At 55.3% G+C, this 25,639-nt stretch overlaps 3 protein-coding genes across 14 annotated transcripts; 1 reads left to right on the forward strand and 2 right to left on the reverse strand.

The window, feature by feature from the left end:
- Positions 1-7: 7 nt before the first annotated feature.
- On the reverse strand, positions 8-1,674 carry HCFC1R1 (host cell factor C1 regulator 1). Of its 6 annotated transcripts, none has more exons than XM_027961466.3 (4): positions 1,215-1,350; positions 862-918; positions 622-750; positions 8-381 (listed from the first exon to the last, which is right to left on the reverse strand). In XM_027961466.3, exons 1-4 carry the CDS (start codon positions 1,307-1,309, stop codon positions 246-248), a joined length of 417 nt encoding a protein of 138 aa, XP_027817267.1. In that variant the 5' UTR covers positions 1,310-1,350; the 3' UTR covers positions 8-245. The 6 variants fall into 6 exon arrangements, with proteins under 6 accessions (XP_027817267.1, XP_027817266.1, XP_014959521.2 ...); XM_027961465.3 differs by having other exon boundaries at positions 622-777; XM_015104035.4 differs by having other exon boundaries at positions 1,149-1,350.
- Positions 1,418-4,446, forward strand: THOC6 (THO complex subunit 6). Of its 3 annotated transcripts, none has more exons than XM_004020725.4 (13): positions 1,418-1,752; positions 2,328-2,443; positions 2,552-2,616; positions 2,707-2,810; positions 2,938-2,975; positions 3,058-3,106; positions 3,230-3,301; positions 3,381-3,483; positions 3,568-3,617; positions 3,708-3,770; positions 3,870-3,980; positions 4,066-4,200; positions 4,280-4,446. In XM_004020725.4, exons 1-13 carry the CDS (start codon positions 1,714-1,716, stop codon positions 4,358-4,360), a joined length of 1,026 nt encoding a protein of 341 aa, XP_004020774.2. In that variant the 5' UTR covers positions 1,418-1,713; the 3' UTR covers positions 4,361-4,446. The 3 variants fall into 3 exon arrangements, with proteins under 3 accessions (XP_004020774.2, XP_011959397.1, XP_060261801.1); XM_012104007.3 differs by having other exon boundaries at positions 1,418-1,617; XM_060405818.1 differs by having other exon boundaries at positions 1,705-1,949.
- A 35-nt stretch (positions 4,447-4,481) lies between these two features.
- Positions 4,482-12,047, reverse strand: BICDL2 (BICD family like cargo adaptor 2). Of its 5 annotated transcripts, none has more exons than XM_027961754.3 (10): positions 11,995-12,047; positions 10,615-10,910; positions 7,834-8,049; positions 7,487-7,603; positions 7,231-7,377; positions 6,180-6,377; positions 5,912-6,061; positions 5,341-5,468; positions 5,062-5,182; positions 4,482-4,976 (listed from the first exon to the last, which is right to left on the reverse strand). In XM_027961754.3, exons 2-10 carry the CDS (start codon positions 10,894-10,896, stop codon positions 4,815-4,817), a joined length of 1,521 nt encoding a protein of 506 aa, XP_027817555.1. In that variant the 5' UTR covers positions 10,897-10,910; positions 11,995-12,047; the 3' UTR covers positions 4,482-4,814. The 5 variants fall into 5 exon arrangements, with proteins under 5 accessions (XP_027817555.1, XP_042096623.1, XP_042096624.1 ...); XM_042240689.2 differs by having other exon boundaries at positions 11,566-12,047; XM_042240690.2 differs by lacking the exon at positions 11,995-12,047 and adding an exon at positions 11,020-11,041.
- Positions 12,048-25,639: the final 13,592 nt, after the last annotated feature.

Genomic DNA, 25,639 nt, shown 5'->3' on the forward strand with positions numbered 1-25,639 from the left:
ATGAAGCTTTCATTCACTCAGCAATCTTTATTCAGTTCTCGGCGGGGAGGGGATGGCCTCCTTTCCCATGTTCCTGCCCCTTTCACCTCAGGGCTCTGTGTCCTCTGTTGAGGGGAGGTCCTGGTGCCCAGAGGCCTGGTCTGGAGGAAAAGCAGGGCAGCTGGTCCCTTCCTGTGAGTGCTGCTCTCCCTTGTTCAGGGGAAGAAGGAAGTGGGGGGGGGGGCAGGGGCACTCCTCCCCAGATCTCAGAGCTCCATCATGTCCCCAGCTGGGGATGCAGGGTAGTGGGGGGTGGGAGTGTCCCCCAGCCTCAGCAGCCGGAGAGCCTCAGGGATCAGATTCCCAGGGTAGCGCCAGAGAAGCAGCTCAGAGCAAGGGCTTCTGGAAGAGGAAATAACAGGACACAGGGGCAGAGGCTGGCCTGGCAGAGCCACGCCCCACCTGGTCCAGGTCCCCAGGGGCTCCTGGACTGCTGGCACCTTCCAAGGAGCCAAGTAGGGAAACAACAGAGGTTGGCGAGAAGCTAAAAATAGCAGAGTGAGGCAGAGCCTGGAAATGGGCTCCGAGGACTGGGTATGATACCCTGGAAGGCCCAGCCGGAGGACTGTGGATGGTGCCTACCTGAGTGGGGGCAGAGCTGGGGGGAATGCCCTGGGGGGGCTGCAGTAAGGGTGGTCATTGTGCAGGCTGAGTTGAGAGAAGTGGGTGGCCATGTTCTCTTCGGACAGGAACTGCTTTCGCAGGGGCTCCCTGGAGAGAGACGGGGGCGCAGGCAGGCTGGGATTCAGAGGAGAGGTAGCCTGATGGGGACCTGAGGTGACGGAGGACTTGGCGGGAGTCCCTCCCTGCCCCCAAACTCACTGCTCCTCCTCCAGGCGCCGCTTGGTGCTCATGGGCACAGCTCCTCGGAGAGGGGAGCTGGGAAGAAAAGAGAGCTAGGAGCACCCCACCCTCTTGGCGCCATCCCCAGGATCTGCCCGCGTGAGCCTGCAGCGTCAGCCAGCAGCCCCCCGGCCCATGCCTGTCGCTGACGTCTAAGTCACCCTCTCGCCCAGACCATCCACGAGCCTGCCTCGGAGGTCTCCAACCTTGTCTCAGCTTATGCCCAAGCTCTGCCGATAAGCCCCACCGCGTCTCATCCTGCAGACCTGCTCGAGGCCCCAGCCAAAGCTCCTGGGACCCTAGGCCGGGCCCAGCCAGGGTCCCACACACACCTCGCGTCCAGGCCTCCAGAAGCCCCCGAGGCGGCCCGCGGGTCGCGCTGGGCCCGACCCTGGGGGCCTCGCTCCAGGGGTTGCTGCAGGATCATTGGTGTTCGGGGTCCTGCGGGCAGAGGGGTGGGATCCAGGCAGCAGGGGCGGAGCCTTTGAGGGCGTGACCCAGTGCGTGGGGCGTGGCTTTAGGCGCGTGCGCTGCCAGGTTCCGCGCAGGCGCGGAAGAAGAACCTCACGCGGCTAGAAGGCGGGTCCGCTCAGCGGGGTGGGGGAGGGGACCCGGCGTAGCGGGGTTGCGGTGGGCGCCATTTGGTGTTGGGGTGTCTTCTCGGTGGTCACCTCTGCTCCTGGAACTCGGGTTACGCGGTGGCCGTCTTCACGCTGGGCCGGCCAACGGTATAGGGTAGGTGAGGAACCGCGAAAGGGAGGCGCCCACTGGCACTTCCGGACTCGTGAGGCTGCGTTGCGCGCGGAGCACTCTGGGACTTTTAGTTTCGAGATGGAGCGAGCGGCGCAGCAAGCGGTGCCTCTGGGTCAGGTGAGGGTGGGGCGATGCGCAGTGCCTTCTGGGATTTGTAGTCCACGTCTGGCTCCGAAGGGGCGCGGCGGGGAGTCGTGCCCTGAGCACTGTTTTGCGTGGGCTGTTGGTGGGATCGGATTCTGACCCAGGGGAGGGAGGATAACCCAGAAATACCTCAGGGGCCTAACGTGAAAGTCATAGGATGCGGATCAGGGGTCAGTACGTTTTTCTGTATTGGAGTAATAGAGTTTTTTAAGCCGTTTCTGAGCGAAGACAGAAACTGCGACGCTATGTACAGTAGCTCATCCAATCATGACAAAATCTCCCATGAGCTCCATTAGACAGTTAAGGAAACCGGGAGGAGAGGCTGAGTCTTTGCTCAGATTTCCACTGGGCATCATGCCTCAACTCTCCTCTTCCTCACCTCCCTGGAGCCGCCCCTGGGACTTAAATGGGCAAGGCCCACTTGGTGGGCTGTCTCAAAGGAGAACTGGGTGATGGGAGGCCCGACTGCTGCAGGGGAAGCAGGAAGAAGTGTGTGGGTCAGAGGTCCCGGATGCCCGAGCCTGCCTTTATCCAGCCTCTCTCCACAGATGGAAGTGTTTCAGGCTCTGCAGCGGCTGCACATGACCATATTCTCCCAGAGCGTCTCACCCTGTGGGAAGTTCCTGGCTGCTGGCAACAATTATGGACAGATAGCTATCTTTAGGTACCCTTGCCCCTGCTCCCCACTGTCCATGAGCTCTGGCACTTGGCCCTCTGGGGGGCTAATGCCCCCTTCTTCTGACACTCAGGCCCCTCTCCCCTTTCCCTTCAGCTTGTCTGCTGCTTTGAGCTCCGAGGCCAAAGAGGAAAGTAAGAAGCCCATGGTGACCTTCCATGGTGGGTGCAGACGTTGAGTCTGGCTTGGGGGACCCCAGGGTGGATGACAGGAGCAGGACGAGGTCACTCAGGTTCTGTGCTTCCATTTAGCCCATGATGGGCCCGTCTACAGCATGGTCTCCACTGATCGACATCTGCTGAGTGCTGGTGATGGGGAGGTGAAGGCCTGGCTTTGGGCGGAGATCCTTAAGAAGGTGAGTGTGGAGCTGGGGGAAGGGTGAGGTACCCAGACACAGAGAGCCTTTGAGGCCACCCAGTGCATGGGGTCACAGAGTCTAACACAATTCAGCGATTGTACAACAAGCATTTCTCTCCACGAAGGGCTGTAAGGAGCTGTGGCGTCGTCAGCCCCCATACAGGTGAGCCAGGCCCTGTGAGCAGAGGGCACCTGGGGGTGAAGGTGCCACCTCACCAGAGTTGACTCTGCTTTCCTTTCCCCAGGACCAGCCTGGAAGTACCTGAGATCAATGCTCTGCTTCTCGTGCCCAAGGTTCGAGCCCTTCGTAAATTCAGGGCTCTTCCCTGTCCTGTTTTTGGCCCAGATTTTGATCCTTCCCCTCTCCGTGGCCTGACTTGACCCTGACTTCTGACTCCATCCCACCTTCCTCTGCAGGAGAATTTGCTCATCCTGGCGGGGGGAGACTGTCAGCTGCATGCAATGGACCTTGAGACAGGGACCTTCATGGTGAGAGAGCAGGGCCAGGGGAGCAGGGGCAACGGCATTCCTCCCGGGTCTTGTCCTGACACTACCTCTCTCCCTGCAGTGGGCCCTCCGGGGCCACACGGACTACATCCACTGCTTGGCACTGCGGGAGCGGAGCCCTGAGGTGCTGTCGGGCGGCGAGGATGGGGCCGTGCGGCTTTGGGGTAAGGAGTGTCACATCGGAGGGAAGGCTGGTGGTGAGGGAGCCTGAGGCGAGGAGGATACCTCTCGAGGTTCTTCCTCTGCAGACCTGCGCACAGCCAAGGAGGTCCAGACAGTCGAGGTCTATAAGCACGAGGTGAGGGCACACCCCACGTTCTGTCCTCCCTCCTTCCTTCCTGGGCATCCCCGGTGTCTTCACCTTCCGCTCTGTTCTCCCCCCTCCCAGGAGTGCTCGAGGCCCCACAATGGGCGCTGGATCGGATGTTTGGCAACTGACTCGGACTGGATGGTGAGCCAGGCAGCGTGCAGGCTGGGGTGGCAGCTCGGGCCCTGTCTGGCTGAGGGCCCATGGCTCACGGTAACTTGGGACCCCCAACTTCCTGCCCAGGTCTGCGGAGGAGGCCCAGCACTCACCCTCTGGCACCTCCGATCCTCCACACCCACCACCGTCTTCCCCATGCGGGCGCCACAGAAGCACGTCACCTTCTACCAGGACCTGGTGAGGCCCTCTGTCTTGTTTCTGCTGTCCCTGCCGCGCTCCCCCTCCAGGCCTGAACTCTGAGCTCCCTCCCTGTCTTCCACAGATTCTATCAGCTGGACAGGGCCGCTGTGTCAACCAGTGGCAGCTGAGTGGGGAGCTCAAGGCCCAAGTGCCTGGCTCCTCCCCGGGACTGCTAAGCCTCAGCCTCAACCAGCAACCAGCAGCCCCTGAGTGCAAGGTGGGTCCGGCCAGGGGTGGTGGGGACCCTGGGAGGCCAGGGCGTTGGGGCAGGTCAGTCACTCCCCTCTTGTTTCTAGGTCCTGACAGCAGCAGGCAACAGCTGCAGGGTGGATGTCTTCACTAATCTGGGCTACCGAGCTTTCTCTCTGTCCTTCTGACCTCCAACAGTGTCTCCACCTCCATCTGAGGAGTTCACAGTGTTTTCTTCTTTTTTTATACAAATAAAATTAGTGTTTTGTTTTTTTTTAATGTGCTTTCTTACCAAGAATGGAGGCCAAGTCAGTGTAATGATTTATATATTACTCTGTCTGATGTTGATACATAAATACCCACCCCCATCCCCGACCCACAGCTGAGGGCCAGGGGGCTTAATGCCTAGAAAAGATAGATTTATATAGATTTGATAAACAGCTCTGCCACACATGCCCCTGCCACCCGTCTGGGGTCTCTGGACCCCAAAGCTGGCCCCTGCTCCCAGTGAGCCCTTGCCCAGCCTCCAAGGGAGGGGAGGGCACCAGCCGCCTTTGGCAGACAGTCGGGACACATCGCTCTGTTGGCCAGAAAAGAAAAGTGAGCCAAGAGGGCAAAGCCAGCCCTGCCTGTTCCCGGCGCTCAGGTCCTTCGGAAGAGGGTGCTGAAGAAGCCGCCGGCGGGCCCGGGGCTCAGGCGCAGGGAGAAGCGCGTTGGGGCGGGGCGCGGGGCGGAGGCGGCAGCACTCAGCTCTTGCTGGCGTTGCGAGCGCAGCTGCTGGCCGATGACCACCTGCATGTCGTCCTGTGGGCGGGCCGGCGGGGCGGGTCAGCGTTCGGCCCCGCCCCACCGGCTCCTCCCCGTCGGCCCCGTGCGCCCCGCCCCTCACCTGCCAGGCCTCCAGCTCTTGCGTCAGCGCCACCTTCTGGCGGATGGTGCGAAGCAGCTCCCGGGAGAGGGAGTCCCGCTCCAGAGAAACGCGGCTGAGCTCCAGGGACAGTTCCAGGACCCTGCAGGCGAGGGGCAAAGAGCAGGTCCGAGGACGCTGGGGCTTCAGCGTGCAGGGGTGATGGGGGCTCCTGGACCCAGGCGGGAGTCAGACCACTAATACGAAACCAGGGAAGTCAGAGGGCCCCCGGGGCGGTGGTGAATGGTTGCAGATGCTTACTTGTTCATGGCCTCGTCTCGGTCTGAGAGGGCGCTGCTTAAGGCCTCCTCGGGGTCCTGCACCCGCAGTGCCTTCTGCCTTTGCAGTTCCTCCCGCAGGGACTGTAGCTCTGCCTGCTGCAGTGCCATCTGCGGGCAGGGCAAAGTCCAGAAGAGGCAGTTAGGCCCCTGGGTGTCCCAGCGCTTGCTCTTCCAGGCAGTCTAGACTCATTCGCTGCCTTCGCGCACCTCCCACCTCCCATCTCCACCTGCTCCACAAACAACCCTGACAGCTAATGGTCCTGTGCTGGAGATGAATCTTCTGAGTGCCTAGCGGGGTGGGGTGGGTCGGGGTTAGATGGATGGTCTAAGCCTGCAGGAAGGATGCATGGAGGAGATGGGACTTAAGGGGGAGTGTAGTTCAGGAAGTCTTCCTGGAGGTGACATACAGGCTGGCTGTTGAAACTTGATGGCAAGTTTGTGAAGGGGTATCCAAGTAGAGAGGGATTCGTGGGCAAAGCCTTGGCAGTATAGATGGGAAAGAGAAACTGACATTGAGAGGAGCTTTGCATCCAATACTATGCTTCCCTCACCTCAACCTGTAACCGGACCACTTCCTCCTCCTCTTCTCCCAATATCTCCTCTGGGCTCAGGGATGCTCCCTTCCTGGGAGGCTCCAACCTCTCCTCTTGGGGCGAACACTGCTGGCTGGATGCTTCTTGGGTCTCCGGGGATAGAGTGGTCTGTCCACCAAAGAAATCGATCAGGGCAGTGTCAAACCTTCTAGGGATAAAAAAGGAGGGGCGGAGTCTGCAGCCCTCCGGGATGGTGAGTGTGGAGCCTGGTGGGCCGAGAGCTCACCAGAGCACCTCCGCTTCTGTCCGTGTTCTGGTTTTGGTCCTGGTCGCTGTCTAGGCTGTGGGCGAGCTCTAACTGCAGCGAGGCTCCCGAGAGGTCGGCGTCCTGGAGGCGCGACTCCTCCTCCAGCTCCGAGACACGCTGCTGCAGCCTCCGCAGCGCGCTCAGCGCCTCCTCCGTCTCGGACCTCGCGCGTTCCAGCTGTGGCAGCAGAGCGAAACAGTGAGCGTCAGACGGATGCCCCCACCGCCGGCCGACAGGGGGCGCCAGCGCGCCGCAGGAGTCAGGCATCCGCGCGCGTCCGCCCCGCCCAGCGCCGAAGTTGGCTCTCGCTCCCACAGCGCGGGGCGGCCGTGGGACCCGCAGTACCCCTCGGCAGATGCCACTTGCCTCACCTACAGAGCAGGGCCCCGACGAGCACCCAGATTTCAAAGTCTCCAGTCACCCTCCAGTCCCGCCCCATCCGATCACTGGAAAAGCCCCGCCCCGTCCCTGACCCGGCAGGCCCACCTTCTTACTAAAGTTGTCACTCGGCCCTGACTGATCCTCTCTTCTCAGCCAGGCGACCTGCTGAACGTCTCACACCCTTCCCGCAGCCATGCAGCATTACCACCCATCTCACAGATGGGGAAACTGAGGCTGGTGTCCCACAATAGTAGGGAGGGACCCTGGGATAAGAAACCCAGTAATCTGACCTCAAAGCAAGCGCAAGCTCCTAAGATCTCAAACATCAAGGCATACTGCCTCCTTCCATTTTCTTTCCTCTGTTTTCACACCCAGACCTGGTCCAGGTCCCCATCACCTCCGATGGTGAGCTCTCGCCTCGGCCCCATCCCTGGCCTCCAGTTGCTGGTCTCTGATGCATCCTAGAACCACCAGCCCGACTCAGTCTCTCTGTGGCTCCCACTTGCCCTTGTGCTAATGCCTTTGCCCTTCTGGCCTGGCTGCTAGGGCTCCCAGTGACCCAGCTCTGGGGTCTTCTCCCAGGAGGCCCCGAGGCAGTGATCCAGGCCCTCAGCCTGACGCGCCCACCCACCCCAGCCCTGCCAGTCACCTCCAGACCGTGCTCCCGCCTCTCCCGCCGCAGCAGCAGCAGCTCCTCATGGGTGGCCTGCAGCCTGCCCCGTCCCTTCTCCAGCTCCTCACGCAGACCTCGAATCTGGGCTTCCAGGTCCTGCCGGCGACTCTGGAGCATCTGATTCTGGGGAAAAGCACATCAGGGCCCAGCCTTGCCCTCCTTGTGGGGGCCTACACAGCCCCCACACCAGCCTTCCCCACTTAACAGACCCCCGGCCCCAACTGGCACTCACCTCCCCCTGCAGACTCTCCAGCCGCGTCCTCAGCTCTGCCCCAGCCAGGGCCTGAGCCTGGCACTGCCCTTGAAGGCTGTCCAGTTCCCGCTGAAGCTCCTGCTCAGTCTGTGAGGCCTGGGAATGGGGTTGGGGATCAGAGTCCTCAGCTGGCCCACACTGCAACAGGCCCAGCACTCCCATCCCCAGACGTCCACCCCTCCTTGCTGGGAGACCCAGGGTCAGGGCCATCCAGCCTGGGCCAGCGCAACCACCGCCACCAGGACTCGGCCCAGCGCGCCCACCCCCACCAGGACAGGGCGTACGCCCCCTCCTTGCCAAGGGACCCAGGGTCAGGGTCGTCCCACCTGGGCCAGCTGCTGGCTGAGCCGGAGGTTCTGTTCGCCGAGTTCGCTGAGGGCCCGAGCCCGCTCCCGGCCACTGTCCTGCTGCTCGGAACGCTGCTCCCCAAGCTGAGCCCTAAGGGCCTCCACGTCCCTCTCCAGCTCCACTGCCCTGGCCTCCCACTCGGCTCCCCGGGCTGCCAGGCCCCGGCGCAGTTCATGGTTCTGCTGCTGCAGCTGCTGTGGGGCAGAGACAGAGACGGGACAGTGAGACTGGAGGGAATGCAGAGCAACAGGCAGAGACCTGGGGGGGGCCGAGGGGGTCCGAGGCAGGCCTGAGAGCCAGAAACAGGACAGAGCTGGGGGGGAGCAGGCAGGGGGGCAAGACGCAGCCTTGGACAGTAGAGGAGGCAGAGGAGCCTTAGAGCGGCTTCTGGAGGGGCTGACCCTGGGCCTGAGCTGGGCGAGGCTCCCCGGTGCCCACTCACCTCTGCCTGCCTCCGGGGTTTCTGGGCCTGAGGTTGCAGGCGCCGTTTTTGGCGCCTGAGTCTGGCAGAATTGAAGCCCCGGCCCATGGCCTCACACAGCTGCGTGCTCTGGAGATTCCGCCTCTGCTCAACCCCTCTCCCCCAGCTCCTCCTGGCCAGCTCCCTCTAATTAACCCTGGGCAGCCGCACCCCGGCCCCACGCCTCTGCCTGCCCTCCCCTAGAACCTGTCTAACCAGCGGGGGGACGCTCCTGGCACACCCAGAGGACCAGCTTGGGGAGGCAGGCAAGTCAGAGGCCAGCGTCTGCCCCCTCACCCCTCTGTAGACTCCATGCAGGACGGTGACACTAACCATAGCTGCTACGATGATTAGCAAGCCCTCCTGCTGGGGCTTCACCTATATTGTCTTTACTCCCGGGGAATTAGAATCCTATTGTTGCTGTTTAGTCACCAAGTCATGTGCGACTCTTCAGCCCCATAGACTGTAGCCTGCCAGGCTCCTCTGTCCACGGAATTTCCCAGACGAGAATACTGGAGCGGGTTGCCATTTCATTCCCCAGGCGATCTTCCTGACCCAGGCACTAAACCCGCATGTTCTGCACCGGCAGGTGGATTCTTTACCGCTGAGCCACCAGGGAAACCTTTAAAATCTTTAACATCTTCATTCTACAGATGAGGAAACTGGGCCTCAGAGAGGTTAAATGCCTTGCCCAAGGACACACAGTGAGTTATTAGAGCAGGGATTCTAACCCAGACAGCCAAATCCTTAACCAAATACCACGGGGGTGGGGTGTGGACAACACAGCTCTAGGATTAAGCCCACCAGTCTGGGGCCCTATTGCTCTGGCCAGTGCCCAGCTCCCTAACACCTCCAAGTCCCATCTAGCCATCCATCCATCCATCTGTTCATCTATCCAGTATTTCCTGAGCTTGCCCCATTTTGGGGTCTGGCTATCAGCAGTAAGTGAGACCACCAAATTCACTACCTGAAACAGCTTAGAGTCCAGAGGCGAATGAACACATTTGAACCAGGCAGTTTCGGAGAGGGGCACATTGAGGGCTCTAAAGAAACCCTGGGAAGTGATGAAGAGGAGTGAGGTGCGGTGGGGGCTCCTTCAGGAGGAAGTGGTATCTAAGTTGACTCCTGCAGGGTAAGAAGGAAGAGGGCTACACCAAGGAACAGCAGGTGCAAAGACCCTGAGGCAGTAAGTGTGGGTTGCTCAGAGAACTGAAAAAAGGCCCTCTCAGAGGAGAGGCCACGTGGCTGAGATGAGATCGGGGGGGTCACTTAGGACGTTTAGGCCCTGGTGAGAACTTTTGGTTTCATTCTAAATGAGGGGGAGCCATTGGGAGATTCTGGGCAAAGACTGAAATGATCTGATTTGCAATTTTTGAAGATCTGTTTGGCTACCCCGTGGAGAAGGAGCTCAAGGGGGAAGGTGGAAGCTGGGGACCAGTGAGGAGGCAGCTGCTGTGTCTAGGGCAGAGATGATGGCACTGCGGCCAGCTTGGAGAGATGATAAGAAGTGAGTAGACTTGGTGTCTAGTTTCAAAAAAGAATCAACAGGACTTGCCAGTGTGGGAGGAAAGGGGTTGTGGAGATGCTCAGGCTGGGGCCCTGCGGTGGGAAGCTGGGGTGGGCAGCAGGTGATGGGATCACGGAATCCAGTGCCACTTATGTTGAGATGCCCATTAGGTGGCCAAGTGGGGCGGGTGTGGGGCCGACAACATGGATGCAGGAGTCAGTGGTGTCCTTGGCGTGTGTAGGGGGCCGGATGTGACGCCCAGGGTGAGGGTGACCGCAGCATGGGCAGAGGGAACCATGCATATCTCCCAGAGCTGAGTGAGAATTGACCAAGATCATGAGTGGAAAGTGCTCAGCCCAGAGCGAGCCAGGGAGAGAGTGCCTAGGATCTGCTCGCTGGGGTTTGTGCAATACTGCTGAGGAGCCAGACCCAAGGTTCAGAAAGGGCCAGCGGCTTGCTCAAGGTCACACAGCCTGGCAGGGATCTGAACTTGGGTCCTGCCTTGCCCTCGGAGCCCGTGTTCTCTTCTCTGCAGTGGGCAGCCTGTGGGACCTTTAGTTCCCCGATCAGGGACGGAACCTGCATCCCTGCATTGGAAACAGAGTCCCAAACGCTGGACCGCCAGGGAACCCATGTTCTTAACTATTGGGCAACACTGCCAGGGAGACTGGTCCTAGCCCTGGACTGCTGTTCCAGAGGCAACCCCCTGCCCCACTTTCGTCCCTCCGCCCCTGGCCTGGTCCCTGCCCCCTGTCCTCCACTCCTCAGCCCTGCCCTCTGCCGCCAGCTCACTTCTTCACGCTCAGCATGCTGGGCGCTCAGCGTGTCCAGCTGCCGCTGCAGCTCCTCGTTGCGTTCCAGAAGCATCTTGCCGAGCTCCGCTGCCAACAGCAGGTCTTTCTCCTTCTGCTGCAGCTGCAAGGCCAGGTCCTCCGGCTCCTCAGGCCCTGGGCCCCCTCCCAGGAATGAGTCCCGCCGCTCCAGCACGAAGGGGAAGAAGCCCTCGTCACCACTGGGCGAGGCGCCCCCAGAGAGCAGCCTGGCCGGAAAGCTGGGCCCTTCTGGGGAGTTCATGGCACCGGCAGCATCTGTAGGGGCAGGTAGGGCTGTGAGGAGAAGTGGCGACAGGACTCCTCTGCAACCCAAAGGGGTTTGCCCCCTCGCTGGCCAAGACAAGGCTCTCTTGAAATTCTTCACCTGCCACTGGCCCTCTGAGTCTTCCGGGCCAAGAAGGGTTAATGATCTGTGTCTTGTCCGCCCAGTTCCGTTAATGTCCCCAGGGTAAACTGAGGCAGGGGGAAGCAGGAAGAGAGCTGCGGAGCCCCGCCTCTGGTGGATGGTTTCTGCCCCGGGGAACTTGTCCCAGTGCTCCAGGACCACAGCCCGCCCCAGCCACCGGCCCCCCCCCCGCTTCCTCTTCCCCAGGCCCTCAGCCCACCGCTTCTGGACTGCTGGCCCAGGCGCCGCAGTTCCCAGCCACCCTGGGCGAGGTAACAGGTTATGCCCGCGCGGGCACTGCCGCCTGGCCACTCCAGGTTTCTGTTTACTTCCCGCCCGGCCCTGGGGATGGGAGCCTGGCGGCGCTCCCCCAGGGCCGCCAGGGCCCGCAGTTCTGGGGCTCAGGAGGGAGGGGGCCCACGGGCTTCCCTGGCCTTTTCCCCATGTTACCCCCCACCAGCATGCCTGGGGCTTCCTCGCCCACTGTGAGCGCGCGCGCACGCGCACGCGCAAGCACACACACACCTGACTTTCCCTTCCTCCTCTTGACAGGTGTCAGACCCCAGGCCTCTCCGCAGGACCCAGGCATCCGCGGTCTTCCCAACTCAACTGCCCCCGGACGGACCGGGGGTCTCCCCGACGTGGCCCCCGCGGGTCCAGCCCGCCCCGGGACTCGGGCGCATCCCGCCTCCTCGCCTCTCCCCGCACTGAGCTGCTAGCTCTTAGCACCTCCACCCGGGCGTCGGGGCCACCAGCCTCTCGACCCCCAACCCTCGGCGTCGGAAGCCCAGCCGCAGCCTTCCCGCCTTCCTTCCTGCCCGCTCCCGGGTTTCCCGGCCCCCAGAGTCCGGCCCGGCCACCCCTGCCCGCCCCATCGGCCCGCGCCCGTTTGGCCCGGCCGGGTCCACCCGAAGCTCGAGAGGGCCCCTGTCCTCGCGCCCCCTCGGCTCTCACCCGACGGCGCCGGGCTGCCTCCGAGGTCCCCGCGGCCCCGGATCCCCTCTTCCGGGGGCGGTGCCGGGTGCTCCGCCCGCACAGGTGAGGGGCGGGGCCACGGGGCGCCCCCTGGTGGCTGGAATGGCCAGGTGGGGCCTAAAGAAAGGCAACTCCACCCAGGTCAGAGCCGCTGACCCACCTTGCTGCCGCCGAAAACGACAGGGCCCATTAATTGAGCACCTGCTGTATGCACACCCCACGCTGAACATAGACGTCGGTTCCCTTTCCCCTCACAACTGCCCTTTGAGATAGGACATTATTAACGACAGCAGCAAATCTAGCGGGTATTAAGCACTCTGCTAAGAAAGCTCTTATTTACTTTCATGACATCCTCATGAAGCAGGAACTGCCATTATCCCCGTTTTACAGATGAGGAAACTGAGGCCTAGCAAGGATCTATCTTGCTTGGGGTCACATGGACAGGAGTTGAACGTGAGCAGCACAGATGTGACTTCTTAGTCTGATTCCCGTGTGGTAGGTGAGGACGGCTGAAGTGACTTGCCCATAACCACACCTTAGCCTGTGCTCCTCCCAGCCTGTCGCTATCAGCTCCTAGGCTGCAGAGTCAGGGGCAGAGGATGGGGTGAGGAGACTAGGAGGACCCATGGCTGAATTCCAGGGTCAAGCCCAGGGCAGCCTGGGGCTTGTGGGCGATGCCCCAGCCGTGGCCTGGTGGCTTCTCAAGAGTCTCCTCAGACTTCAGGGCTCCCTGGGTCCCTGTGAAAGGGGCTCCTGGCCTAGTGAGTGGGGACGGATGGAGGGCTGGGAGCAGTGGTGTGTTGGTAACTCTAATAACAGGCTTTCAGGGGAAGGAAAAAGCCTTGACTTGTTAATTCTGCCCATTTCTGTGCTATAAATACTCCCTCCAAGGCTGATTACTTTTTTTTTCCTTTCTTTCTTTTTTTTTTTTTGGCAGCACTGGGCAGCATGTGGATCTTACTTCCTTAACCAGGGACTGAACCCATGCCCCTTGCAGTCGAAGCACGACTCTTTTTAAAAATGTGTTTATTTTGGATGCACTGGGTCTTTGTTGTTGCGCACAGACTTTCCCTAGTTGCGAAGAGCAGGGCTGCTCCTCATTGCGGTGCACAGGCTTCTCATTGCGGTGGCTTCTCTTGTTGCAGAGCATGGTCTCTAGGCACACGGTCTTCAGTAGTTGCAGCACACCGGCTCAAAAGTTGTCACATACGGGCTTAGTTACTCCAAGGCAGTTAGACTCTTCCCAGACCAGGGATAGAACCCGGGTCCCCTGCATTGGCATGCAGATTCTTATCCACTGTGCCACCAGGGATGTCTTAGAAGTGCGATTCTTGACTATTGTACCACCAGGGAATGTCCCAAGGCTGATTTCAAGCTACTGACATGACATCTTTGAATGTGGAGATGGGCAGAGACGTCCATATCAGCTTTTGCCAGCCAGTACTGGCTGGGTCCCCTGCCCCTCTGACTTTGGTGTGTCAGGGTTTCTGAGCCTTGGAGGACTGGGGTCCTGTCTGGCTGAGTCTTAGAGAAAAAGGAAGATGGAAGCTGGGACTCCTGACTCGTGGGGAATTGGATGTGAGGGCCGGTTCCAGTCTGGGACTCCTGTGTTCTAGGATGGGACAGGGTTTCCTGCCAGCGTAGAGCAGGGGCGCCACTAGTTCCATAGCAAAGTGGTCTGTGGGCTGCCTCGCCTGGTAAAGCCACCACATTCTTCCGCAGCACCTGGGCGACAGCCTGGTGGACTTCAGGGGGCTGGAGGCACCCCAGCCTTGCCTCTGTGCGGCTGCACAACTCCCTCCAAATGCCAGGATCACCCAGGGCTCCACCTATACCACACCCACACTCAGCACGCCTTCCCTGAGCCCCAGTCCTACCAGGCAGGGGCTGGGCTCACCTGGAGATAAGTCATGAAGGCCCTACTCTTAGGAGGTTCACAGTCCACCCCAGGAGGTAGGAGGAGGTGTAGACCTATGTAAACTAGAAATGAACCAATAAAACAACACATTACGGAGTGCAGCTCACAGGTGCTGGCATTGCATGGCTTCAGTCTAGATCCCAGACTGGCTACATATCAGCTGTGTGTGTCTGAGTCATTCAGCTGCCCTCAGTCCCCCATATGTAGAATGGAGGTGATCACAGTCCCCAGGTAATGGAGTTCTGACTGTTGAATGAGGGTGAAGGTAGGGTGTGAGCACTTAGGCTGCGCTGCCGCTCAGCAGGGCCATAAGAAGTGACTCACCACGTGTGTTAATATGACAGTGTATTCCATCTGCACAGCAGCCCTGTGAGGTCATGACCATTCACAGTTTACCAGCTCAGGGAAGTAAAGTGATTTGTCTGTGCCTGCATGACCAGCGCTTCATCCCAGCTTGCCTGCCTCCCAGCCAGGGTCATTCTTGGGGCATTTGAACCTGGCCTCCAGGCTCCTTGCTGATTCCAGGTGAAGATGGAGAAGAGGGACAGAGTGGCCCCAGGGAAGCCCTAGTGATACTGGGACAGGTTCAGATAAAAGAAGGGAAGGTATGCAGTCCTCTGGTCTCCAGGTGCCCCTCAAGCAAGCCTGCCTCCTTCAGCCTCCAAGCCTGGGCTTAGCCCTGAATACTCTCCCCGACCCTCCCTGCCGCCTGGTGGGCGCCTAGTGTTCCAAATCTTGGCATTTCCTCCTAGGCATTTCCTCCTTCGGGAAGCCTCTGCAGGCCTCACAGGGACTCCGCTGGGTGGGGGAAGCCGGCAGAATGCTCCACCCCCTCCATTAAGACAACTGGGGGTTGGTGCACTTCCAGACCAGGGCACCTCCCGGTGCTTGCAACATATGCAAAGCCTATGAACAATAAGCAGTATTGTTTGGGGCCTTTGCAAACCTTCCTATAAAATGTTTTACACTGAATACATTGTTCTGAAACTTGCTTTTTTCATTTAGCCTGTTATTTCCAAGGTTTTTTTTTTTTTCTTCCCCTCAACTTAAAAAAAAAAAAAGGACTTTGATTTCTTATGGGTTTCCCAGGTGGTGCCGTGGTAAAAAATCCGCCTGCCGGTGCAGGATACACAAGAGACGTGGGTTCGATCCCGGGGTTGGGAAGATCCTCTGGAGGAGGGCGTGGTAACCCACTCCAGTATTCTTGTCTGGGAAATTCCATGGACAGAGGAGCCTGGTGGGCCATAGACCACAAGGTCACAAAGAACTGGACACGACCTAGAGTTGGTGATGGACAGGGAGGCCTGGCGTGCTGCGGTTCATGGGGTCGCAAAGAGTCGGACACGACTGAGCGACTGGACTGAACTGAGCATGCATACACGCTCATTTCCTAGGGCTTCTCTAACAAACGGCCACAAACGGGATGCTCAAACAACAGGGGCAAATTGTCTCATAGTCCTGGGGGTCAGCTGCAGGCAGGGCTGGCTCCTCCTGGAGCGTCGGTCGGTGGCATCTCTCCCAGCTCTGTGGTCCAGTACTCAGAGCTCCCCAGGCTCCTTCCGCAGGGCTTATCCCCTGGCAACCACTGATCAGCTTGACTTTGCCTCTTCCAGAGTCAACTGAAAAACCAGTCACAGCCTTAGGCAGTTATTTTATTTGGTGGGAACCTTAGGGACTCCGAGCCTGGGAGATAGCAATTCAGGTAGCCCTGAGAGACTGCTCTGAGGAGGTGGGAGAGGGAGTCAGGCTATAAACAAGCTTGCAACAAAGGGGGCAGGTGGTCTGAACATCAAATATTACTGTTAGGTAAAGCAAACCAAAGATCACGTTAAGGAATTTAGCATTCTTCTATGTATGGGAAGATGCAAGTGAAAGCAAGTGAACGCGTTAGTTGCTCAGTCCTGCCAGGCTCCTCTGTTCATGGGATTCTCCAGGCAAGAATACTGGAGTGGATTGTCACTCCCTTCTCCAGGGGATCTTCCTGACCCAGGGATTGAACCTGAGTCTCCTGCAATGCAGGCAAATTCTTTACTGTCTGAGCCACAGGGAGAGCCCCAAGTGTCTGGGATTATTGAAGGCATTCCTTTCACATGCATCTCAGCTATCTGAGACCAGCATCCTGCATTTTTACAGAGGTATCCAAATCTTCTTGAATTCCCTTAGGGCACACTGGAGGGCTGTAATCAATCTTGACTGTGACATCCTTAAGTTCCGCATGTAGGGAGTGGCGCCACCTTTTGGCGTGGCTCAGAAGTTCAAATTTGATTCCCACCATGACTAAGGCCCACTTGACTTCACATTCCAGGATGTCTGGCTCTAGGTGAGTGATCACACCATCGTGATTATCTTGGTCTTGGAGATCTTCTTTGTATAGTTCTTCTGTGTATTCTTGCCACCTCTTCTTAATATCTTCTGTTTCTGTTAGGTCCAGACCATTTCTGTCCTTTATCAAGCCCATCTTTGCATGAAATGTTCCCTTGGTATCTCTAATTTTTTTGAAGAGATCTCTAGTCTTTCCCATTCTGTTGTTTTCTTCTAATTCTTTGCATTGATCGCTGAGGAAGGCTTTCTTATCTCTTCTTGCTATTGTTTGGAACTCTGCATTCAGATGATTGTATCTTTCCTTTTCTCCTTTGCTTTTTGCTTCTCTTCTTTTCACAGCTATTTGTAAGGCCTCCCAGACAGCCATTTTGCTTTTTTGCATTTCTTTTCCATGGGGATGGTCTTGATGCCTGTCTCCTGTACAATGTCACGAACCTTATTCCATAGTTCATCAGGCACTCTATCTAACAGATCTAGTCCCTTACATCTATTTCTCACTTCCACTGTATAATCATAAGGGATTTGATTTAGGTCATACCGGAATGGTCTAGCGGTTTTCCCTACTTTCTTCAATTTAAGTCTGCATTTGGCAATAAGGAGTTCATGATCTGAGCCACAGTCAGCTCCTGGTCTTGTTTTTGTTGACTGTATAGAGCTTCTCCATCTTTGGCTGCAAAGAATATAATCAATCTGATTTTGGTGTTGACCATCTGGTGATGTCCATGTGTAGAGTCTTCTCTTGTGTTGTTGGAACAGGGTGTTTGCTATGACCAGTGCATTTCTTGGCAAAACTCTATTAGTCTTTGCCCTGCTTCATTCTGCATTCCAAGGCCAAATTTGCCTGTTACTCCAGGTGTTTCTTGACTTCCTACTTTTGCTTTCCAGTCCCCTATAATGAAAAGGACATCTTTTTTTGTGTTAGTTCTAAAAGGTCTTATAGGTCTTCATAAAACTGTTCAACTTCAGCTTCTTCAGCGTTACTGGTTGGGGCATAGACTTGGATTGAATTGTGATATTGAATGGTTTGCCTTGGAAACGAACAGAGATCATTCTGTTGTTTCTGAGATTGCATCCAAGTACTGCATTTCGGACTCTTTTGTTGACCATGAAGGCTACTCCATTTCTTCACGATGGTGTGATCACTCACCTAGAGCCAGACATCCTGGAATGTGAAGTCAAGTGGGCCTTAGAAAGCATCACTACGAACAAAGCTACTGGAGGTGATGGAATTCCAGTGGAGCTATTTCAAATCCTGAAAGATGATGCTGTGAAAGTGCTGCACTCAATATGCCAGCAAATTTGGAAAACTCAGCATGGCCACAGGACTGGAAAAGGTCAGTTTTCATTCCAATCCCAAAGAAAGGCAATGCCAAAGAATGCTCAAACTACCGCACAATTGCACTCATCTCACACGCTAGTAAAGTAATGCTCAAAATTCTCCAAGCCAGGCTTCAGCAATACATGAACCATGAACTTCCAGACGTTCAAGCTGGTTTTAGAAAAGGCAGAGGAACCAGAGATCAAACTGCCAACATCCGCTGGATCATGGAAAAAGCAAGAGAGTTCCAGAAAAACATCTATTTCTGCTTTATTGACTATGCCAAAGCCTTTGACTGTGTGGATCACAATAAACTGTGGAAAATTCTGAAAGAGATGGGAATGCCAGACCACTTGACCTGCCTCTTGAGAAACCTATATGCTGGTCAGGAAGCAACAGTTAGAACTGGACATGGAACAACAGACTGGTTCCAAATAGGAAAAGGAGGATGCCAAGGCTGTATATTGTCACCCTGCTAATTTAACTTCTATGAAGAGTACACCAGGAGAAACGCTGGGCTGGAAGAAACACAAGCTGGAATCAAGATTGCTGGGAGAAACATTAATAACCTCAGATATGCAGATGACACCACCCTTATGGCAGAAAGTGAAGAGGAACTAAAAAGCCTCTTGATGAAAGTGAAAGAGGAGAATGAAAAAGTTGGCTTAAAGCTCAACATTCAGAAAACGAAGATCATGGCATCTGGTTCCATCACTTCATGGGAAATAGATGGAGAAACAGCGGAAACAGTGTCAGACTTTATTTTTCTGGGCTCCAAAATCACTGCAGATGGTGACTGCAGCCATGAAATTAAAAGACGCTTACTCCTTGGAAGAAAAGTTATGACCAACCTAGATAGCATATTCAAAAGCAGAGGACTTTGCCAACAAAGGTCTGTCTAGTCAAGGCTATGATTTTTCCAGTAGTCATGTATGGATGTGAGAGTTGGACTGTGAAGAAAGCTGAGTGCCGAAGAATTGATGCTTTTGAACTGTGGTATTGGAGAAGACTCTTGAGAGTCCCTTGGACTGCAAGGGGATCCAACCAGTCCATTCTAAAGGAGATCAGTCCTGGGTGTTCTTTGGAAGGACTGATGCTAAAGCTGAAACTGCAGTACTTTGGCCACCTCATGCGAAGAGTTGACTCATTGGAAAAGACTCTGATGCTGGGAGGGATTGGGGGCAGGAGGAGAAGGGGATGACAGAGGATGAGATGGCTGGATGGCATCACTGACTCGATGGACGTGAGTCTGAGTGAACTCCGGGAGTTGGTGATGGACAGGGGGGCCTGGTGTGCTGCGATTCATGGGGTTGCAAAGAGTCGGACATGACTGAGCGACTGAACTGAACTGAACTGAATCATGGATAGCTGGGACATCTCTTGCCCACTGGTACCTCAGGAAATATTTCATTTCACTCCAGAACGCTCTCTAAGTGAAATTGATCACAGCGAGGCAGCAGTGAGCAGTGGGGTGAAACGAGATCTTTATTCCCTGCCCAGGAGTTGAAACTGAGAAGCCTGGATGAGAGAGAACCATCAGTCCTAGCCACAGGACCAGCGAGGGCTAGAGGCTAGAAGCTATTTCCCCCTGGATCTTTGCCCCCATTGAAAAATGCACTTATCACAGAGGCAGAAACTGTAAATACAGGTACAAAGTTTATTGTTAGAGACACAGCGCGCCAAGTGGGAGAGCACATAGAGGAATGGTTTGTTTAGTTAAGCCAGAGGCAAGGCAGGGATGGACACCCAGAGAGAAAGGGTGTGAGCGTGCCCCCTAGTGAGAAGGAGCGCAGAAGAGAGGTGGTTGAGTTGTTTATACAGGACAGTCCTTCCGGGTCTTTGTCTTCCTTCAGGCCAATTATCTGTTTCCTTTATCCACACATGACCTACCCTGGGACACTCCCCTGGGTGTGCGTACACCCCTCAGCCAAGATGGATCTCAAAGTGAAGGCTTCTGGGAGAAGCAAGACTCATTATGGCCTGGCGTTATCCCTCGACTTTTGACCCACAAGGAGTTTTTCTGCACATGTGTAGTCTCCCTTGCCCCCAAAGAGGGGCAAGCGGAGATACCTTAATCCTTTTCTCAAACAGGCTTCTGTCCCTCTTTGCCCTCACCTTGACTACTGCTATGACTTTTATCTCAACAGACAAACACTATTACGTACAAGAGACAAACACTGGTTATTTACCCTGTTTCTGTTGTTACTTCCATTTTAGAGGGCAAACAGGAGGCTAACTGTAAATGCCTTCACTGGAGCCCACCTATCTCTTGTCTCAAGAAATGCTAACAGTTGTAAGTAGCCAGCCTGAAGCCCACTTCTTGGTGCCCCAAGAGATGCCAGCAGGAGGCCAGCTATAAATCTCCTGCATCAGAGTCATGTCCCATGTGTAGTCTTTGGTGCCTGGCTGTTTCGACCCAGCATAATGCTGCTGAGATTCACCCATGTTGTGTGTATCAGTGGAATCAATAGAGTTGAGGACTTCCCTGGTAGTCCAGGGGCAAAGACTCTGAGCTCCCAATGCACAGGGATCTAAATCCCACATGCTGTAACTAAAGATCCCGCATGATGAAACTAAGCATTCACATCTCAACGAACAGTTGGCACACCGCAGGAAGATCATAGATCCCGCATATGGCAACAAAGCCCCGGGTGGCTCAGATGGTAAAGAATCTGCCTGCAATGCAAGAGACCTGGAGTTCAATCTCTGGGTTGGGAAGATCCCCAGGAGAAGGGAATGGCAACCCACTCCAGTGTTCTTGCCTAGAGAATTTCACGGACAGAGGAGCCTGGCAGGTGGCAGTCCATGGGTCACAGCTGAGCAACCAACACACAGACACACAAAAGAAAGTCACAGGAATGACATAACAAACACCCTCCACTTGGCTCCCAGTGGTGGCCACTTTGCCCCACTGGCTCTCTCTCTCTCTTACATGACTCGCTCAGCCATGTCCGACTCCTAGCGACCCCACGGGCTGCAGCCTACCAGGCTCCTCTGTCCACGGGATGTTCCAGGCAAGAGTACTGGAGTGGGGCGCCATTGCCTTCTCCGCTGTTACACACACGTGCACACACTTTGCTAAGCGTCAGCTACTTCGGCTTGCCTCTCTGAGGACGCAGACACCCCGCTACGGAACCATGTACCTTTATCACATGTGATCAGCTGACCGTTTCTCTTTAGCCTCCTTTCATCAACAACACTCCCCCTGCCTTTTTATGTGTCTTTTGGGACATTGACTTTGTGGGGGTGAATTCGAGCAGCTGCTTTCCAGAATGTTCTCAGACTTATCCAGGAAGATGTATTTAGATTTAGTTTGTACTTAACAGCTGTAAGGTATTTCATCCAATGTTTATGCCCCAGTTTATTTCTCCACTCGCCTATCACTGAGCACTTAGTCTCCTGGCACTTTTTCCAAGTTATAAACAGTGTTTTAACGCAGATCCTCATCGCTGTACACAGATTTCCGTGGACTCTTGGGTGGAAATTTTATGCCGTCGTTCATCTACTTCTGAAATCGGTGGGGGGAGGTGTTCTAGTGACCTCTTGCTGGGTAGTAACTATCCCACCATTTAGAGGCTTGGAACAACAATTTGGTTTTCTCTCTCACCGTTCTGAGGGTCGGCTGGCTTCTGCTGGAGTCTCATGTGGTTGCAGGTAAGACAGCGGTGGGGCTGGAGTCAGATGGTGTCTCAGCTTCCACATCTGGCGCCTGGGCTGGCTGGCTGGGTCAGCTGGGGTCAGACAGCGTTTCTTTCTGGATGCAGCCTCTGCACGTGGCCGCCTGAATTTCCTCCCAGGGAGGCTATCCTTGACTGGAGGCAGCTGACTTCCCCAAAATGAGGTTCCAAGAAACCAGAGCAGAAGCTGCCAGGCTTCTTTTTTTTTTTTTTTTTTTAAATTCATTCACTTATCTTTGGCTGCGCTGGATCTTTGTTGCTTTGCACTGGGCTGCTCTTCGTTACGGAGTCCGGGCTTCTCCTGTTGCGGGCACCAGCCCTGGGACACAGGCTTCAGCAGTTGCGGCTCTCCAGCTCTAGAGGGCGGGCTCAGCAGCTGTGGCACAGATTAAGCTGCCGCGCGGTACGTGGAGTCTTGCTGGGACCAGGGAGCTAACCTGGCTCTCCTACATTGGCAGGTGGATTCTTAACCACGAGACCACCAGGGAAGTCCTGAAGTTCCCAGAACCGTCACTTCTACAGCAAGCTTCTGGTCAGACAAGGCGCTGAGTGAGCCCAGGTTCAAGGGGCAAGGAGTAGATTCCGCAGCTCCGCGGGAGTAGAATTTGCGGTCATTTTTCAGACTCCTTCACCTTTGGGCTTCCCTGGTGGCTCAGAGGTTAAAGCGTCTGCCTCCAATGAGGCAGACCTGGGTTCGATCCCTGGGTCAGGAAGATCCCCTGGAGAAGGAAATGGCACCCCACTCCAGTATTCTTGCCTGGAGAATCCCATGGACGGAGGAGCCTGGTAGGCTACAGTCCAGGGGGTGGCAAAGAGTCGGAGACGACTGAGCGACTTCACCTCTTTAGTAAATATGGCCCAAGGGGTAGGTATTAATTTACACTCTGTAATAATAAGTCTAACACCATTACTGATGTTCGTTGATGGCCTAAAACAGGCTTCCTCTTTCTTCTTGTCCCACATCTGGACAAACTAATAAGAAGGCCCTGATGCCTGCTTCCATGCAGAGGAGAGAAACTTAAGCCAGGAGTGCTCTGGCCAGAGTGGAGGGGCCCTCAGCCCAGCCTCTCCCCTTGACCACAGTGAAGGCCCCTCCCCACCCTCTCAAGCCATTTCAGACCGGCTGGAACACCTGCCCGGCTCACCCAGGAAGCCTCACTACGTGAGTCACCAATCTCATCCTGTTCTCTTGCTCCCTGTGGCCTCATCAGTCTTCACATCTGAACCACATTTATTTTTAAATGTATTTTTGCTCATTTATTTGGGTCTTAGTTGCAGCACGCAGGATCTTCAGTTGCAGCTTGTGGACTCTTAGTTGCTGTATGTAGGATCTAGTTCCCTGCCCAGGGGTTGAACCCAGGCCCCCTGCATTGGGAGCATGGCGTCTTAGCCACTGAACCCCCTGCAGAAGTCCCCTGAACCAAATTTTGTGTGGAAGGTTTGATCCCATTACAGAGCAACCATGAAACATACTCCTATAAGCAGAGTGTGAGTTTCATCTGGCCCGAACCTAGCGACTACAAGGCTTTATCAGTTTTGCCAGTCTGATGATGGACATGGTATGAAATAATAGAAAACTTACTTATCAGTCTCTGCTCTCAGTTTCTGGTGCAAAGCTCCTAAAGCCCTTGTGAATAAGAGGCTAGGAGAGATGAGGCTTTCGTTATGTTGTTGTCAGTGAAGTGGGTTTTGCTGGAACTCACGGAAACTGGTGGGTTGGGAAGAGAAAGGATGAAGGGGCGGGGTTGCAGACATTCTGCTTCCTGGTGGCCATGTGGTCACCCACAGTCTGGAGAAGCAGCTGCGCTGTGCTCAGATTGTTGTTTTTATTGTTTAGTTGCTCAGTTGTGTCCAATTCTTTACGACCCCACGGACTGAAGCCTGTCAGGCTCCTCTGTCCATGGGATTTCCCAGGCAGGCATACTGGACTGGGTTGCCATGCCCTCCTCCAGGAGATCTTCCTGACACAGGGATTGAACCCGTGTCTCCTACAGTGGGAGGCGGGTTCTCTACCACTGAGCCACCAGGGAAGCCCCCTGTACTCAAGTACTGAAAGTAACAGCTGGCAACGGAATTTAGGAAGGGATCCAACTCCCAGGGAGTTGGTTTAAGGGAGGCAGAAAGAAATGAAAAGCAATAAGAAAAAGGCTAACTATTAATATTCTGCCGGTTATTATTGTTATCTGTGATAGCTAGAAGGAAAGTAAAAGGGAGTGCTGGCTGGAACCTTGGTACTGGGCAGATTTCGGTGAATCTGAGGTTTGACCACTAGTCTAGTGCCAGCCACGGAGGGAAGAGTCACACTGGGACAACTCTAAGTACCTCTGAGACCTCGAGTCACCAGGAAGGGAGTCAGGGTGCGGGGAAGGGCAAACCCAAGGAGCTACTGAGAGCAGAGGGACAGCCTGGAGGGACTTCTCATTTTGTGTATCCTTATCCTCACCTTCTTGAAGACCCTTTACTGAAAGGGATGGTGAGAGTCACTAGCTTAGGGGCCGTTCCCTGGTTCTGAATCTGCAGAGTCTGAGTGGGGACACACAGCTCAACATGAAGCCATCATGGATGGTTTTTACAGGATCCAGCCCTGTAGGAGGTTATTTCAGAGGGAACAGCCAGCCTGGTGAACTAGATAAAAGCCCCCATAAGGTCTAATTTCCCTGAGAAAGAGAACTGTCCATCTCCCCCCATAAACACCAAAAGGAACGCTCCCAGACGAAGCGGCTGATAATGCGGTATGCCAGCCACCTGGGATGACCCGGAAGGACTTTGTGATGACCTGGAGGGACTTCCCTGGTGGTCTAGTGGCTAAGACTCCACATTCCCAATGCAGGGGGCCCAGGTTCGAGCTCTGGTCGGGGAGCTAGATCCCACACATTCTGACTAGAAGATCCCCTGTGCCGCCACTAAGACCCGGTGTGGCCAATCCAGGGTGGGCCTGGACGTTCACCCACTGAGGCTGCCCCTCACCCGGGCCACAGTGCGTGCTGTGGTTGGGGTGGCCCTTCCGCGTGAGTGCCTCAGATAACCTGACTGCTGCCCAAACCAAAGGACAGTTCAGGAAGCCTTGTGAATTTGTGGTCCCAGCTCCCCCTTCTGGGTCTTACTAAAGAAACATCAGGCTAATTAACAAGAAAATCAGGAAAGGCAGAGTAGAGAATCAAGAGAGAGATCTCAGCAGGTGAACAATTTTTAAAGGGTTATTAAAAACAAGGTGAATAAAACGAATATCGATAGAATGAAACAAAGGAAAACAAGCGGAGAGAGGGACTTCCCTGGTGACCCAGTAATTAAGATCCAGGCTTCCAGTGTAGGAGGCGCAAGTTTGATCCCTGGTTGAGAACCGTGCATGTGGCCAGAAAAAAAAAAAAACTTGGGAAGCTAGCAAGCTGGGGAGAAGGCAGACTTGTGTCCCAGAACTCTCTCTGAAGTTCTGCTTGGCCATGAACGTTCTGGAAGAGCAAAACGGAAAGTAATCTCAGCTAATCATTGACCGCCATCTCCCTTTGCAGGCAGCCTTGTAACCTTTCTTTCGATGTTATCTTGTTCACATAATTTCTTTGGGAGATTACTGAAGGGGAAGCTAAGGAAGAAATCTAGCCATCTGTTAATTCCTTTTTCTTCATCTCTATTTCTTTGATCTAAGGAAAGAAAACAGTTTAGGCAAAGTATTGTGTGAGCAAAAGATTTGAAACGTGGGCTTGGGCCGGAGGTTAGTTACAATACGGCTTTGCTAAAGTGATAAAACAAAAGGGACCTCCTGCAGAGAGCTCTTTCCTGCAAAAAGAAAACAAACCCTCTTTTCCTGCAAAAAGCTGCTTACATATCCTCACTCTATTTCCAGGGCATCATGGGCAAAGTTCTGTCTCCTACAACTTTCTCCTGCTGACACAGGGTGCCTATTCTTAGAGTGGAATATGTCGACATGGGTCTGGAGCATCTCTGCTGACAATTTTAGTTGCCCGCTCACACATGTGGGCAGAGCAAGCTACAGTTATTTTGATGTCCACAAAGATACAGACTATTATGAACAGTAGCGTTAATCCCATTCTCTTGGGGCCAGCTCTTGGAATGTCGCTCACCATAAATTCAGTACTGCTCAAGATGGCACAGCTTATATCATGGCTGCTGTCCGGCCATCATTCAGTTAGCCCTTCCCCACCGGGGAGCAGTTACAGTATCTGTAAAGCAACTCTGGAGTGTACATCCGACACTGAAAGGTGCTGTGATTCCATTGTCCGGATCATTAACTGCTTGAGCCTGCCCTTTTGTGAGGATCGGGAGGCTTCAGCTTTCCTTTTCTCCTTTGGCTATGCCTGGTTTTCTAGTTGCGGTACATGGGATCTAGTTCTCCGACCAGGGATCAAACTTGGGTGACTTCAGCTTTTCTAT

The sequence above is a fragment of the Ovis aries genome, chromosome 24 (assembly GCF_016772045.2).
Source record: "Ovis aries strain OAR_USU_Benz2616 breed Rambouillet chromosome 24, ARS-UI_Ramb_v3.0, whole genome shotgun sequence".
Classification (NCBI taxonomy): Eukaryota; Metazoa; Chordata; class Mammalia; order Artiodactyla; family Bovidae; genus Ovis; species Ovis aries.